The following is a 17,758-nucleotide window of genomic DNA, read 5'->3' on the forward strand; positions in this document are numbered from 1 at the left end:
GCTATGGCACGAAAGAGGGATTTGTACTTTGTTAGGTATGGCTTTAGGGGTAGCACTAGATCCAAAGGATGGCAACTCTAAGAATGTAGTTTTTCACAATTTACACAATGAAGATTATCTAATAGCAGGCTATGAATGGACTGAATTACACAGTTACCATTCTCTAGAAGTCTTCAAGCAAAGGCCCATTTATTTATCAGTGATGTTTTAGAAGGGAGTTAAAATTGGGTAAAAAATAAATGGGCATTCAGTGCCTTTCCAATTCTGAGATGATAACTAAAGAAAAGCAAAAGTAATATGTAAGCCTAAAGATCCTGTGATATTCAATGGACATCTACTTGAATTATGCTGATTTAGTTATTAGAGTTATCTTATTCTAGGATACTAAAACCTTAAGGTGAAACCAGCATTTTTAATTTAGTCCCACACACCCCCAGTCCCTAAATCAAAGAGCATTTCTTGGTTTATCTGGGCTTTAGTAGTTCTAAAATTAGTCAATAAAAATTAATTATTTAAAACAAGATTAAGTAGATCATCTACTGTTCAAATAGTACATCAAACCTTCAAAGGCTTTGCTATAAAGAAACTAATGAGCACAGCTTATTATGGTGTTCTGATTACTGTCTGAGCTCTAGCTCTTCTCATCAAACTTGCTATAGGCTAGTGTAGGTTAAACCAAGGGGCTGGATATATCATATAAAACGCTAAAAGTTCCACATGCTGTAGAATAATCCAATTTGAAAATATAAATAAATTAGTATGTATGTGTAAAATGTTAATTCCTTCAAGTTTTTCAAAGGAGGAAATAAGCATACACTTCTAGTCTATGTGATTACCCACAGAATAACTCCCACCAAAGAAGTATTCTAAATAATGGAGAACCAAGTAAAGATTACGGCTGCAGAGTCTCTCAGTCATGTAACATCTCTCTGGTTGCTTCACGAGTTGTAATGAAATCTGGCTACCTACAATCCATCTGTTATTGTAGAAACTCCTTTTGCCTGCACAGTCCAAATTATTCCAGTAGCTATGCCATGTGAAGACCATGGAATAAAGCAGCACAGAGATAGGCAAAGACATTTGTTAACAGAAACAATGTTAGGCACATTTAAACAAATAAGGAAACTGAGCACATATTCTTTTAAGGTAAATTTTAAATCTCTGCTAAGGTAAAGGTTCCATTTTCCTGCGTTAGCATAATGTGTGAGTTTGGCAAAGACAGTCTTCAGAAACCAACAACAGAAAAAAGGAGTTAATTATTTAAGCTAGGTGCAATTTTATTTTATTAGGCTGGGTGCAACATGGCATAATATAAAAAGGAGAGAAGCTGGGGACCTCACTTCAATTCCTGGCTCTGCCTCACATCACTGACAATGTGATGTAGAAAAGAACTAATCTTTCTGAGCCTCCATTTTCTCACCTGTAAAATAGGGACAATAAAGATCCCACTTTTTCCCCAGGATCATTGTGAAGGCTAAATGAAAGCAGGCACATAAAAGCACATTTCAAACTGTAAGGAACTATACAATGTAATCTGATATTATTATTAATATATCGTATGTCCAATATTTCCAAAGCTGAGAAGACTAAAAAGTATAATTTGGTTACAGGAATAAAAACATGGTGGTGGTAATATATTGCGAATAAAAAACTAATATGACAAAGGCAAAACAACTCCAAGATTCTCAACTTTTAAATGTTGTTGTTGTTCTTCCTATTTTAAATAATGAGGGTCTGAGAACAATGTAGCTAATCTGTGGATATACACAAAGGAAGGGAGGTAATAAAAATAAACTTTTGGTGAAAACTAAGAAACAGATAACACTGCTAAAACTATCCAGAAATGGGGAGAAATCTTAAGAGGAGAGTCAGGTAGGAACAACCAGCTTGAAGAGAAGTTTCCAGATTAGCTGAGAAGCCTTTTGGTAAATATCTAAGTACCAGAAGAGTTAACAAATAATGAACTCCTTTCTCAGAGCCTTCAGAAATTGCTATCACATAGCAAAATACCTAGAGTTTGCCATCAGTTAACAAGAAAACATCAATAAACAATGGAAGAAGCTTATTTACTTCTCTAGTTAAATACCTTGGGAAAACTTGGGGTAGAATCTGGGCACTTTCCTAAATAATCTCAAGAAAAGTACCAATGACAATAATTGTGCTCTTCTTCGTAGCACATACAATTTTTGAATTCTGAACATTAAGTGTTATACATATTAGTGATTTAGCCATCTAATTCTGATAGGCTACCTGCCAGTTTGAGTTTGACTGGGATCTTTGTTGCCTAAGCTCATACAATAATAACAAAGCAGTATAAAGTAAGTCTGAGAAAAAACGCTGTTTGAGAAACAGTACTAATCTCAGAGACAGAAGATTTGAGAGTTCCCGCATTAATTTCTTATTCTGAGGAAAATCATTTCACTACCCTGTTTCTGCTTCTCCATCTGTCAAATAAGTTAGTTATCAAATATAAGCTAGATTGCCACCTGTCAGGATGTTACAGAGGGAATTCCTCTGATCAAATAATGTTGAGAAAAAAACTGTTACTCTAAGATTATATAATCCTATAAACACATCTTCCCCCAATTAAAAAAAGGTGAAGGGCCTCAAGCACCTCATATAAAATTTAATTAAATGGTCCTTCTTGGAATATCTTGAGATGAATTATATCAAAACAATTTTAAGTACTTATTTCTAGTCTAATGATTCTTTTTTTTCTCTCTGCTCTCTAGAAAATTTACCTTTATCCTTATCCAATGGTTCCTGGGAAAGAATAGTGCACAGTACCGGGTTTTTCCACACCCCAGTCTCTTGAGCTAGAGTAGCTAAAAAATGCAATTCACAGCTGCCATTCTCCATCAGCTTTTCATGAGCTACCTATAAATATTAAATAAACATCCAAAGAATTACAACAGATTTTCAAAAGCAAGCTTATCAGGCTTTAAATATAATACTAAACTCTTGAAAAATAAGACTTTTATCTTAAAATTTTCATGTCACATTACAAAGTGCTGAATCCTTTACTTCTGATTTTTAAAGATGAATCTCAAGGACAAGAATTATATTAATTATAAATTTTAAATAAATAAAATGTATTTCTAGAAATAAGTTCATATTATTTTCTCCCCAAAATCTAAACCGAGAGCAAAGTTATTTCTCAAGGAAGCTATTAGAGTATCCACAGCATGAAAGACCTTACACGTTTTATATCCTCTGTGTTAGTAAAAAAATTTCCAAAAAAACTTCTATCATTAATAAATGACAAATCTGCATCAAGGTCTAAGTCACAACTTGTATACACATATTTCAATAAAAGGGACTTATGAAAAGAAAACAACTAAATGTATGATTTTTCATTTATTCATGACATAGCCTTACAATATCCTATTAAAGCTGACACTGAACCTTGCTTACTTGTTGTTTGCAAGTGTTCATGCAATTAGCATATTCTTCAGGTCACAAAAGACCAATAGTTTTAACTCAATTCAGAAAATGTTTATTGAGAATTTCTATGGGCAAAGTACCAAGGAAGACAGCAACTAGTCCCTGCGTTTATGGGGCGTATTATCCTCTAGTGGAGTAAAGAGATGCTTAAAAACAGTTAAAACACAGGCAAAATAAAACAAATGCTGTTAAGCAGGTATAAAATAAGCCCAAGGAAGCTCTGAAATGAAAGCAAAATGTCATGGAAACTCTTAAAGCTGCACGCTGTGTTTGTATAAAAAGTTTATTCCTCAAAACCATAAAAATCTCACTGAACAAGTTCAAGTGCTTTAAGAAATTTTCTTTGAGCAACTGCTGAGAGCTCCATACCGGATTTAAAGAGTTATTTCCTCCTCATTAAACCATAAGAAAAAGTATCAAGTAGTGCTATTGTTTCAAAAAAGGAAGTTGAAAAGGCTTACCTTATGTTGACAAACAAAATTAATATGAGGAATTCAGTATTATATTTGTATATAAACTACTTATATAATTAATTCTGTGGTAGAGTGTATCTGAGTGCCAAACAATCAAAAAAAGTTCTGAGATAATCATTTACCTAAAAATAACCACTTGCTGGGAAAAAAAACCTGAGACAAAAGTTACTGATATGCTGAAGTACAAATTGCATGATCAAAAAGTTAGCTGCAATGTGACAAACACGACAAGACACTTTCAACAGTTATTAAGTATCTACCTACTATGTGTAAAACTCTATGTTGAATCCTTTGGAATAAAGGTATGAATCCTATCTTCAAGAATTTTGCACTTGATGTAATTTTAATATTTAATATTAAAATAGGAAAGTTGATTTCTCTAACTATAGTTTATTTCACATGCTTCTAAAATTTGAGACTAACCCTCTTTTAATATCTCTTCTATGGAAAAACATAAGGCCAAAAGATATTTTAAGAACTCTGGCTACAGGAAGAGAGAGACAACTAAACTTTTTGAGACTAGTTGGCAGGAACATTCTTCTTAACTAACCAATTAATCAAACTTTACTTGAAGCTATAAAATATCCAGCACAATCTAGTGCTTAGCAAAATTTAACATTCTTGAAATACTGCAAAACAACTAAGTGCTAAACTATGTAGTACTTTTATAAGTAGAATAACAGCCCTAAGTAACAGAGATAAGCATGTATTTTCAGATATAGGAGAAAAAGTATGGACTACGGAGTAAAGAATCTTGGTTCAAATAACTACTCTGATATTAGCTATACAAGTTTGGGCAGATAAATATTTTAGAGTTGAGCCTCAGTTTCCTCACCTTTAAAATGGGAAAAATATACCTACCCCCACAAAGTTTTCATAAGGATTAAATGAGAGATGTTAAATTCTTATAAAGCATATTGCAATTTTCAACAATTAGTTAAACTGTTTCTAAATACAAATGAGGGCATTTTCTTTTGTGTTCCCTTACTGCTCTGGCAAAGTTCTAATTATCTGATCTTAAAGAACAGTGCAATATTCAACCAATCTACTTAAATGTATATATTCATTTAGCAAACATCTACTGAGCACTGACTATATGCAAGACATTAATGTTAATAAGAACAGCAATTAATGTTTGTCATTACTTAAATCATTTAAAGTTTAACCAAGTAATTTATTAAGAATAAAGAAAATTGCCATAAAATATACCTATATTAAATCTAGTAGGTAAATATTCTCACCTGCACCAGTGTCTGAAATTGTTCCCACTGTTTATCAGATAACTCAACAGGCAGACACAGTAAAAGGTCAACACAGCTTCTAAAAAACAAAAGGTTGGTAAGGATACAAATAATTACTAAAATTCGAAGTAAAATAAGATGAATAATTCTAATATCATCAGTAGACTGTCCATAACTAATCTATTTAAAATTAAACTATCATAAGATTTGAGATACAGAGTTAAAAACAAAAAAGCTAAATCTAATTTTTTATTTACTCAAAGGTCTACTCACAATGCCAAGCGTTCCAGAACCAATGCTACATTTTCACATTCAGAGGTAAGATAAGGTCGGGCTTTAACATAACTTTGGATAGCCACTGTGTATACCTCCAATAAAGGTAAAGGATCTTCTGAAGTTTTCCATTTCTCTGCATATTCAAGGAGTGTCTGTTTGGAAGGGATAATAAAAAGTATTCAACGTAAATAAAAATACATATTGATTAATCAACTGTTTTTCCTTCCTAAGAAATTTTGAGAAATAACTTTTATTTATAAAAACAAAAAGCAGTTTACACTGATTAAAATATTGAAGGTAATAAAGCCGTAATCTTACTTCCAGCAGCTCTTTGTAGGAGACAAGATTAGTGTTAATTCATCCAACAATAGCATCTTTTCATGAAGTTTGGTTTTAAATAGTGAAAGCATTATCTCCTCTCTTTCCAAGTCAAAATCCACCCTTTCACCCACAAATTTCTAAGATTTAAAAGTTATTTTAAAAAGAAGACACCTGGGCAAGTAATACTTGGCCAGGCATGCAGTGAAGAATTTCAAATATTTATGTGTTCTATTTTTCATGCAAGGAACATAAAATTCAACACCTAACAAATAAATTAACCACATATGGTCAGAAAAGACATGAAATGTTTTCAGTTAATAAAAAATAGTATATAGTATATTACTGGTTTTTATGATGAGTTATCACTAAAAATATCTAAAGATGTTCAACACACATAAAATCACTATTAAAGATATTAAAGAATGATTATAAGAATGATTTTTGTAATAATCATTACAAAGAATGATTGATTATTTTTGTAATAAAGTGCTTGGTTTTTTGGGGGGTTTTTATTTTTGTAATAATCATTACAAAGAAAGAATGATTATTTTTGTAATAAAGTGCTTGGTTTTTTTGGGGTTTTTTATTTTATTTATTTTATTTATTTTCATTTTTGGCTGCGTTGGGTCTTTGTTGCTGCGCGCGGACTTTCTATAGTTGCAGCGAGCAGGGGCTACTCTTTGTTGCTGTGTGCGGGCTTCCCACTGTGGTGGCTTCTCTTGTTGCCGAGCACAGGTTCTATGTGTGCGGGCTTCAGTAGCTGTGGAGTGCAGGCTTCAGTAGTTTTGGCTCGCGGGCTCAGTAGTTGTGGTTCGCGGGCTCTAGAGTGCAGGCTCAGTAGTTGTGGCGCATGGGCGTAGCTGCCCCGCGACACGTGGGATCTTCCCAGACCGGGCCTGGAACCTGTGTTCCCTGCACTGGCAGGCGGATTCTTAACCACTGCACCACCAGGGCAGTGAAGCCCCTAAAGTGCTTGTTTTTTTTTGCGGTACACAGGTCTCTCACTGTTGTGGCCTCTCCCGTTGCGGAGCACAGGCTCCGGACGTGCAGGCTCAGCGGCCATGGCTCACGGGCCCAGCCGCTCGGCAGCATGTGGGACCTTCCTGGACCAGGGCATAAACCCGTATCCCCTGCATCGGCAGGCAGACTCTCAACCACTGCATCACCAGGGAAGCCCAAGTGCTTGTGTTTTACAATAAAAAACTCTTCATCAGAAAAACAAAATGCTGTTTATCCTACAGAATGAAGAGATGGAAGAAACTGGCAACAGTAAACAGACATCTATGCGTTCTACAACTACTAACATTGTGAGTTACTGAAAACTATCTAAAAGGTTCTACTATTATGCTAAATGAAGTAGAACTTTAATTAAATGTTTTTAGAATATAGAAGACTGCCACAATTAGTCTTTCTCACTCTTCAAGGTTTAAGACTCATCAACATGTGGCAAATTCAGGTGTTATTTCGTAGAAAAGAGGTATCTTGAAGGAAAACTCCATAAGGCCTTGCTTGTATCCTCTGGCATACAGAAGCAGCTTTCTACAAATGTGCAGGTAGGAAAGTAGGAAGGGAGGAAGGGAGGAAGGAAAGAATTATATTCTACTATCAGACACTCAAAAGAAAACACTTAATACCTTCTCCTCTCTACAACCCTCTAACTACTAGAAGTAGTAAGTGATCAAAGAGAATACGGAAGAAAAGAAGGATAGAAAAGGTAATCTGGTAAATTAAAGAGCAACATAATAACCACTTACTTTCTGAGTAGTCATATTATTCATAAACCCTGACTCTCTCCAAGTTGGACAGAAGTGCAGGTTACTTGAAGGCCCAGTACTTGCAACTGGCATCTGAAGTAAGGGCAGTCTTGCGGGATTGAGCCCTTTAACCTGTGGAGTCTGAGCTAACTGAACTGTGGGACACCTATTTGGTGTTGGAGAGCTTGAGAAGAGGTATTGGAAAAAACACCATGTGTTTGGTGTCAGCAGTGCAAATCTCTCTCAACAGGACTTAGAAAAATCGAAACAAAACCTACCAACTGAAGGGAAAAGTCTACATTCTGGAATTGTTTTGTGATGATCCCTCTGCTTCTAGGAATAAAACTGGTGATATGATGGAGGATGACCTCACTCACATCGTCAAGGTTTTTGGAATTAACACCAACTATGCATACAATTCTTACTTTAGCTAGCACCTGTCTTTCTACATAAAGTCATTAAATATTATTTTCCTTTTTCTGGAAAAAGAAGTTTAGGCGTCTGGGGAATTTCATGCCTGGCCAATGTACCCAATCTCACATGGGTTCAACTGAAAGCTTAGGTTTCCCCTATTAGTCCTCTTGCAGTAATGAATCAATTTCCCATAATAGTTTTAATTTTCCCTGAAAAAGAAAATATACTGTACTGATTTCCAAAAAGCTTTGAAATTATAAGCTTCTTCCTTTCTTGTCTCCCAACACCCCCAAGAAAAACCCTAGGAAAAAAAATCACATATATCTACATGTATGTACATATATCTACATTTTACCCAAGCTCTACATTTCTTGATATGTCTAGCTCTGCAAAGGATACTTATACATTACTTCTTTCCTTTATATACTTGAGTTCTACTATCCTCAGGTGAAAAAGTTCTTTTGTTTTTTCTACTAAATTTATTTATTTATTTAATTTTGGCTGCATTGGGTCTTCGTTGCTGCACACAGGCTTTCTCTAGTTATGGTGAGCAGGGGCTACTCTTCGTTGTGGTGTGTGGCTTCTCTTCTTGTGGAGCATGGGCTCTAGGCATGCAGGCTTCAGTAGTTGTGGTGCGAGGGCTCAGTAGTTGTGTCTCACGAGCTCTAGAGTACAGGCTCAGTAGTTGTGGCGCATGGGCTTAGTTGCTCCGCGGCATGTGGGGTCTTCCTGGACCAGGGCTCGAACCCGTATCCCCTGCATTGGCAGATGGATTCTTAACCACTGCGCCACCAGGGAAGTCCGAAAAAGTTTTTAAAGTTACCTTTAATTATAATCAAAGATGAGTTCTTTTGGGTATAACAGAGTCTGAATTGATGAGAAAAATAATTGACAAGTCACAGAATGTGAGAACCATAAAGCACCTTAAAAATGATATACTTTCACCTCATTTTATAGATGCGGAAAGAGGAAGAGAAAGCAGATTCTGGTGAAAAGTAGACCTTTTAGGTGGCTTTTTAACAGTCTGGGAATAATGTAACTAGGGAAAGGGTAGAGGAAAAGGATCACAGCAGATTTAATAAGAGATGGTAGGAAAAAGAAAACTAATGGCATGCTCATACTGATTACATATAGGAGAATAAGTTTAAAAGTTGGGTTAAATATCTATTTTTATAAAGGTATGAGTTGATATTCATAACCAGTAAGTGTACTGATAGTAGAGCTTCCCTTGTTTCTCAAAACACTAAGATTAGTAGAACCATTGTGAAACTGGAAGCATTCCCAACATGACTAGTTCACAAATTATGCTTTCTTCAACTAAAAAAGTTACTTATTTATATCTACTACCTTAATCTATACAAAGGCTTTCAGGCAGGAATTCCAGAACAATCAGACTCATATTTTTTACACAGAATCAGAACAGACCTTCAAGATCACTTAATTCTGTTTTACGAAGTCCAGTGACCTGCAATTCGAATATTAACTGAATTGGCAATCAGCAAAGCCAGGCAGCCTCCTCACTCTCTGTGAAACATTCTGTCCACTACAAACTGTTTGTGGTTATGTCACAACTATAAATCTGTAGATTACTTTATTACTTCAATTATTCCTCATAACTCTATGAGGTTATGTACTATTTATCTAGTTTGCCAGCCATAGTAGAATTAAATAACTTGACCTCTTTATTGGTTAAGCTTATTTCAGCTGAAAGTAAGAAAATCCAACTCAAAGCAGCAGAAACAATAATAAAGGTTTCCCACATAATAAGAGATTAAGAGGAAGAGCAAGTTCTGGGATTGGTTAGTTTAGCGGCTCAACAACGTCTTCAAGGACCACCTCTGCTTTCACTCTGCCGTCCTCAGGTGGTGCCCCACCCAGTCCCTAGGTCTCAGCAATAACCAGAAGAAAAGATGAGACCACCACTTCATGTGCATCTTTTCAAGCAACAAAGAAACCCTTCCCAGAAACCATAAACCCAATTTCTATCAGTAAATTTTTCCTCAGGTCCCAACAGCCAGAATTTCATCAGACACCTACGTCAAAAATCACACAGCCATAAAGGAACTCCATGGTTGCCCACTCTCCAAGGTTTCTCCGAAGCACAAAGCCATGCTGAAGAAGGAAAATGTGTGAATAAAATCAGGGTTCTATTAGGAAGGTGGGGGAGGGGCCTAAGCCTCACACTTTGGTTGCCTCTCCAATGGTTTTTACTCCCACATGTGATCAAGAATGAGCAAGTCCACATGTGTATGTGGTGTTTTTATATTTAAATACACATACACAAATGACCAAAAATAAAAGTTGTGATCTGGTTTGGAGAGGGATATGAGAGGGGTATAGAGGATAAGAGATAGGAAAAGAAATCTGTAAGTCTTCCTACGAGGCACCAGATTGCTTCCATTAATGAGTAAACTGTAAACTAAGTATAGTAAGAAAAGTTAAAACTGTGTTCTATAAAGAATGATTAATGGAACTAAGGACGGGATGCTTAATCTGGGCAATAAATAACATTTACTGAATATTTACTATATGCTAGGCACTGTTCTGCAAGCTTTACAATACCTATTAGCAATTAGATAAATTACAGTAATATGCTTATATTAAAATGGACAAAGGCATAAAATAGTTAAAGAAACAAATAAGCCCCAAGAGCACAGAACTAGAAGCATAGAGGAGATTCAAACCTTAACAGTCTGACTTCAGAGCCTGAGTTCTTAAATACTATGCTCTACATTTCTAGAGAAATAAAACTTTGATTCACAGCCAAATTAACAAATCTGAAGACCTGTCACATAAAACAAGAGTTAGTCTTACTCTATGTGCTCTCACAGGACAAACCAGCATCACTAAGTTAAAGTTTTAAGGAGATAAATTTCTGCTTCCTATGAGACTGACGATCAAACAATTACAGTTAACCAAAAATTGAACAGGTTGGGCTTCCCTGGTGGCGCAGTGGTTGAGAGTCCACCTGCCGATGCAGGGGACACGGGTTCATGCCCCGGTCTGGGAAGATCCCACGTGCCGCGGAGTGGCTAGGCCCGTGAGCCATGGCCGCTGAGCCTGCGCGTCCGGAGCCTGTGCTCTACAACGGGAGAGGCCACAACAGTAAGAGGCCCACGTACAGCAAAAAAAAAAAAAAAAAAAAAAAATTGAACAGGTTGGTCTCCATCACTGAAGTTACTCAAGCAGCAGCAAAACAGCTCTGAGTTCAGAATGCAGTAAAGCAGTCCTATTTGGGAGACACATTCCATCACAACAGAAGAGACTACACTCTAGTGGGGCTCAGAGAGGTTTTGATTGGTGGGCATATTGTTTAAAAATTATTTTAATTAGTTTCTAACACTTAAAAATCATAAGTTTACATAGAACTTGGATTTCTGACTTTTTTTTTTTCATTTGGAAACCTTGGGTCCATATTCCGGCACTGAAATAACTGGCAGGAGCTGAGGCATGGGCTCTCTGCTTGCTGGAAGTCTTACCCAGCTGCCTCCCTCTTTAAGGGACCTATTGTCTTCCTGCAAGTTATTTGTCATCACCACCTTTCCTATAGCGTGTATTAGGATCAGAGGAAGAAATACAAGCAAAAGAAAGGTTAAAGGATCATATTCCAGCAGGATCTCTAAAACTAAGTGTTTCTCAACCTCTTTTTCATTTTCATCCGCTCCTAAGGAAACTTCTGACTTTTTTCCCTAACTGTCCCCCAACCGCAATGAAATTTTAATACCACAGATGTACTGTCTGTTTATGGGTCACAAGCTATTGTAATATCTAAGATTCTTTTTGCTCCTTAAGAACCAATTTTCACCCCCTTGGGAACAAAAATGCACATTTAATATTCTGGCTGTTAAGTTGATTTCTCATTATCTACATCAGCAGAGACTAGGACATATATACTCTAGGGAGGAAGACAGTATAGATTAACTTCCAGAAGCTTCCTTTAGTTCCTCTAAGGATTATTAGGAGAGAAAAACGAAAGAAGAATAAAAGGGGAATAAAACCACAGGGGTGTTAAATTTAATAAGCAAGAGGATTAAATTACATTATTGTCCTACATAAAGGTAAGAATGGAGTGTTGGATATGTTTATACTCTTACACTCATGGTCCAATTCCAATTTATAGCTATGATTCTCTAGAGTGGAAGTTCTCAAAAGTTTTGATCTCATGACCCTTTCTTAAAAATTACTGAGAATCCCAAAGCATTTGTTTATGGGGATTATAACTACTGATTTTCACCATGTGAGAATTAGAAATGAAAACTGAGATATTTAATTATATACTTATAAATGGATTTAAAATAACAACAAACCCATCACGTTACTATAAATAGGGTATTTTTAATGAAAAAAATTGTTTTCAAAAAAATTAGTGAGAAGAGTGGCATTTCTTACATTTTTCAAATCTCTTCAATGTTTGGCTTAATACAAAAGAGCAGGATTCTCATATCCCTGCATTTAATCTGCTGCAATATCACAGATCATGTAACCTCCAGAAAAACTCCACTGTACAGGAATGAAAGAAGGCAAATAACAGAGTTTTGACTTTTATGTACCCACTGAGCCTTTGGTGAGTGATACTCTTATAATTTCAAAGTTACTAAAATTTATTTTAAGGTTTTGCGTGAAAATGGTGGATTGGACACATATATTTCGCACCTTGTTCTCTCCAAACCTCACTAAACCAACAGTAATTTTTTTTTTAAACTGGCATAAACCCACAAGGACTAAGAAAATAGGAACAGAGGAAAGAGAAACAAAATTTTAAACACTGGAAAGCATACGGAAGATGGGCACTCTATGAAAAATAACTCCAAAGTAGTCTTTAGGTAAAGACCTAATTCTGAAGAATCATGGAAGGGCTCAAGAACTGGGAGCACCAGGTGCCTCTGGAAATGGGGGCAAAGGTGAGACTCAGAATGAGAGGATTGGCTGAAAGTCTATTTAAGCAGTTGGCCTCTCTGATTTCTGCATCCCTCTCCACAGCTAGGTGACCAAAGCTAGGCACTACTCCTCTCTATCCCCAGCAGTTTATTCTGGAGAGAAGTATAGAAAAAAAGGTGTCTGCACAGAGATAAGGGGAGCATTAAGTCAGCTTTACATACTGACTATAGAGACAGCTCCCTTCTCATGTCCTTTTCCCTCCAAAATTGCCAGAACCTCCTTAGCTGAGTCCTTCTCAGGAAATTCAAGAGAAAAGACCCAAAGATTCTGACACCAGGCCTTCCCCCATGAAAAGGAAACAGCTAGGTCCCCCTACAGTGAAAACCACAACAAATCCCACTCATGGGCCTGGAGCTCTCAATCCATTTTTCAGTGGTAAACCTTTAAATATGGACAGCCAAGGACCACGCAGGAGGTTGAAACAAATTAGTTAAAAAAAAAGAAAAGAAACTTGGAGCAAGCAGAGACTATACAAGGAGAAGACAAAATTCCAAGAAACTATCATTAATATTCTAGTGTGTGCAGTCAGAATGGCCATCATCAAAAAATCTAGAAACAATAAATGCTGGAGAGGGTGTGGAGAAAAGGGAACACTCCTGCACTGTTGGTGGGAATATGAAGTGGTACAGCCACTATGGAGAACAGTATGGAGGTTCCTTAAAAAACTACAAACAGAACTACCATACGACCCAGCAATCCCACTACTGGGCATATACCCTGAGAAAACCACAATTCAAAAAAAGTCATGTACCACAATGTTCGTTGCAGCTCTATTTACAATAGCCAGGACATGGAAACAACCTAAATGCCCATCATCAGATGAATGGATAAAGAAGATGTGGCACATATATACAATGGAATACTACTCAGCCATAAAAAGAAACGAAATTGAGCTATTTGTAATGAGGTGGATAGACCTAGAGTCTGTCATACAGAGTGAAGTAAGTCAGAAAGAGAAAGACAAATACCATATGCTAACACATATATATGGAATTTAAGGGAAAAAAATGTCATGAAGAACCTAGGGGTAAGACAGGAATAAAGACACAGACCTACTGGAGAACGGACTTGAGGATATGGGGAGGGGGAAGGGTGAGCTGTGACAAAGCGAGAGAGGCATGGACATATATACACTACCAAACGTAAGGTAGATAGCTAGTGGGAAGCAGCCGCATAGCACAGGGAGATCAGCTCCGTGCTTTGTGACCGCCTGGAGAGGTGGGATAGGGAGGGTGGGAGGGAGGGGGACGCAAGAGGGAAGAGATATGGGAACATATGTATATGTATAACTGATTCACTTTGTTATAAAGCAGAAACTAACACACCATTGTAAAGCAATTATACCCCAATAAAGATGTTAAAAAAATTTTTTAAAAATATTCTAGGGGGTGTGTGTGTGAGAGAGAGAGTCTATTAGACCTATGAATAGAAACACCATATCATAAAGGAATATTTATTTTAAAATAATTCAAATTAAAAATGTAATAGCAGAAATAAAAACCTCAATTAAAGAGCTGGAAGATAAACTGAGGAAATTTCCCCAGAAAGTAGAGTAAAAGGGAAGGAAAGAAAAGATAAGAAACTTTGGAGAATAGTGCTAGAGGTCTCATAATCAACAAGAGGAATTCCAGGAAGTTAGAGAAATGCAAGGGAACAAATCAAAGAACTAATTCAAGTTAATTTCCTAGAATCTAAGGACACGAATTTTAGAATTGAAAGACCCACTAAGTGCCCAACTCAATTACTCAAACTAGACCTATACCAAGGTACTAGTTCATAAAATTTCAGAGCTCAAGGACAAAGAGAAGACCAAAACAAGCTTGGAGGGGGACCAGGGAGCAGACTTCTCAACAGCAACACTGGAGCCAAAGGAAAATGAAGCACTGCATTAAGCACTGTATTAAGACAGAAAAGTCATTTTCAGACATGCAAATTCTCAAAACTTTCAACTTCTAGGCATATTTTTTCAGGATGCTACTGAAGAGGGAATTTCACCAAAATGAGGGAATAAACCAGGGAAGGAGTGAAAATGATATCTAGGAAAAAGGGAATCTAACACCAGAGACAGGAAATGAAGAAAGATCCCAAGAAGACAGCTGTGCAATGGGCCTGAAAAATAACTACAGCATATCAGATGGCTCTAGGACAAATTTATTCAAGATGAAATTGACAAGACTACCTAATGTGCCTGAATAAGTTTAGAGGAGATTTATACAACTGAGGGAGAGTTTGGATTGAATTAGTGACATATACATAGAATATTCAGCTAAGGAAATAAAATAATTTAAGTACATTAACCTGCCCTCAACAATTAGAGAATGCACATTCTTTAAAACCACAAAACATTTACAAAAACTAGGTCACATAGTCACAAAAAATAACAAAGAATTAATATCATACATTTCACATTCTTTGAACATGATGCAATAAAGTCAGAAATTATTAACAAAATACCCTTACAAAGAAAAGTACAAATTTGAAAATTTTTAAGCGTATTTTAAAAAATTTTTTATTTTATATTGGAATATAGTTGATTAACAATGTGTTAGTTTCAGGTGTACAGCAAAGTGATTCAGTTATACATATACATGCACCTATTCTTTTTCAAATTCTTTTCCCATTTAGGTTATTACAGAATATTGAGCAGAGTTCCCTGTGCATACAGTAGGTCCTTGTTGGTTATCTATTTTAAATATAGTAGTGTGGGACTTCCCTGGTGGCACAGTGGTTAAGAATCCACCGGCCAACGCAGGGGACACGGGTTTGATCCCTGGTCCAGGAAGATCCCACATGCCGTGGAGCAACTAAGCCCGTCAGCCACAACTACTGAGCCCGCGTGCCACAACTACTGAAGCCCGTGTGCCTAGAACCCGTGCTCCGCGACAAAGACAAGTCACCGCAATGACAAGCCCACACACCAAAACGAAGAGTAGTCCCCACTTGCTGCAACTAGAGAAAGCATGCATGCAGCAACCAAGACCCAATGCAGCCAAAAGTAAATAAATAAATAAATATACATACATACAATAGTGTGTACATGTCAATCCCAAACTCCCAATCTATCCCTCTCCCCCCTTAAGTCTATTTCTAAATCACGGGTGGAAGAAATCATAATAGAAATCGGAGAATACTTAGACTTGAACTATAGCAAAAGCACATCAAAATTTGTAGGATGCAGCTAGAACAAGCTTAAGAGGGAAATTTATAGATGCAAATGTTTATACTGTAAGTTACGCTATAGCTTTAAAAAAACATGCAAATATGTTGCAACACAGTATGAGCAAAACATTAATTTCCCATTTGCCTATGTGTGATTTTTCTGGTGAGAAACATTAGGTGAAAGCAGAAAACTATACCCAGCTGAACCAAGCTTGCAGGAAAACACAAAATGCCCACACCTCAAAAACATGTATCACCTTCATCAGTTCACCAGGCGTGTGATGAGCCACACCCATCCACACATGGTTTTACAACTTTCTGTCCAATTTCAGAGAACTCTCCTTCCACCACCTCACAATAACTCACAAACTGCATCCCTTCTGACACCCACTCCTACAAACAAAGTACAGGTCTTTTCCAAGGTAAAGCACCACATTTATTTTAAGTTATGTACGTCTTAACCACTAAAGGGGTATAAAATTGTACTACAGTTTTTATAAGGTTCTGTGTGTGACACTGATGAAGTTTTCGAGTGTTGTGCCTCTAACCCCATTTTCCCCATAAGCCTTGTGATTTTTGTTGTGCAATCTTGCATAGCAAGGTTTTTTGCTAGGGATACTTATGCTGTGATAAAGCAAAACTGGCTGCATTAGAAAAAGACAAAATGAAAAAGTCATAGAGAATATTACTGGGACAAACAGAGAAATCTGAACATATATTGTAATTAGATAATATTATTGTGTCAATGTTAAAATTTCCTGTGTGATGACTGTATTTTTGGACTTAAGAGATAAATACAAGTCCAATTTTTGGACTTACGCAATGTCATGATGCCTAGCTCTGAAGGATTCAGGGAGAAAAAGAGAATTAAAGCATGAGACAAAGCAAATATAGCAAAATGTTAACACCGGTGAATCTTGTAAAAGGTATATGAGTATTCAGTGTACTATTCTTGTACTTTTTCTATAATAAAAAGTTTGGAAGAGCAAAATATTGGGGATGGCAAGTGTGGTAGACTGAATTCCTCACTCCTCCTTGTATCCACGCCGTTTTTCACATGACTTTGGAATACTTCTCATAGTGGTAGAGAATATTTTCCTACCCCATGTGACTTGTTTTGACCAAAAGAACGTGTCAGAAGTGATGGTAGGTCATCTATAAGTTTAAGAATCTTGCTCCTTCGTATGCTTCTACCATCAAAAGGAGAAGATATGTCCAGATTAGCCTGCTGTTCCCAGGAAGATGAGAAGATGCCACCCCTGTTGCTCTAGTTGAGGCCACCCTATACCAGGCAACATCCAGCCAACCTTAAACCTGTATGACTCCAACCAAGACCAGCAGATTGCCTAGCCAACCATGCCCTGACTTCAGATGAATGAGCAATACATACTTACTATTAGATGTCACTAGGGTTTTGCGGTTGTTACACACAATTTTGTGAAAACAGCTGAGTTAAGCAGCTAACTTAAGTTAGACAAAGAGAATAAATTCAAAGTTTAAAAATTTTAAAGTAGTAAAAACAAGAGCAAATATATTTATATATGAAATAGAAAATGAAGATACAACAGAGAGGATCAACAAAACCAAACACTGGTCATTTGAAAGACTTAAAAAAAAAAAAACAACCTTTGGCAAAAATAATCAAAAAAAAAAAAAGAGAAGGCACAAATAAATAGAATTAGGAATGAGAAATGGACCAAAACTACAGAAGCAATACATATTTTTTAAAAATCTTAAG

General features: G+C 36.5%; 1 protein-coding gene across 3 annotated transcripts in view; it reads right to left on the bottom strand.

Moving 5' to 3' along the window:
- ZNF292 (zinc finger protein 292) overlaps positions 1-17,758 on the bottom strand; it is an 89,035-nt gene that overhangs the window by 37,876 nt on the left and 33,401 nt on the right. For 2 of the 3 annotated variants that reach the window (XM_067702631.1, XM_067702632.1), the window contains 3 exons: positions 5,432-5,586; positions 5,159-5,237; positions 2,742-2,877 (listed from right to left, as the gene is read on the bottom strand). In XM_067702631.1, the coding sequence (XP_067558732.1) occupies positions 2,742-2,877; positions 5,159-5,237; positions 5,432-5,586 (370 nt within the window). Of the gene's footprint in view, positions 1-2,741; positions 2,878-5,158; positions 5,238-5,431; positions 5,587-17,758 lie in introns of those variants that run through there. The other variant, XM_067702633.1, reaches the window with a different exon arrangement.

The sequence above is a fragment of the Pseudorca crassidens genome, chromosome 13, assembly GCF_039906515.1.
Source record: "Pseudorca crassidens isolate mPseCra1 chromosome 13, mPseCra1.hap1, whole genome shotgun sequence".
Classification (NCBI taxonomy): Eukaryota; Metazoa; Chordata; class Mammalia; order Artiodactyla; family Delphinidae; genus Pseudorca; species Pseudorca crassidens.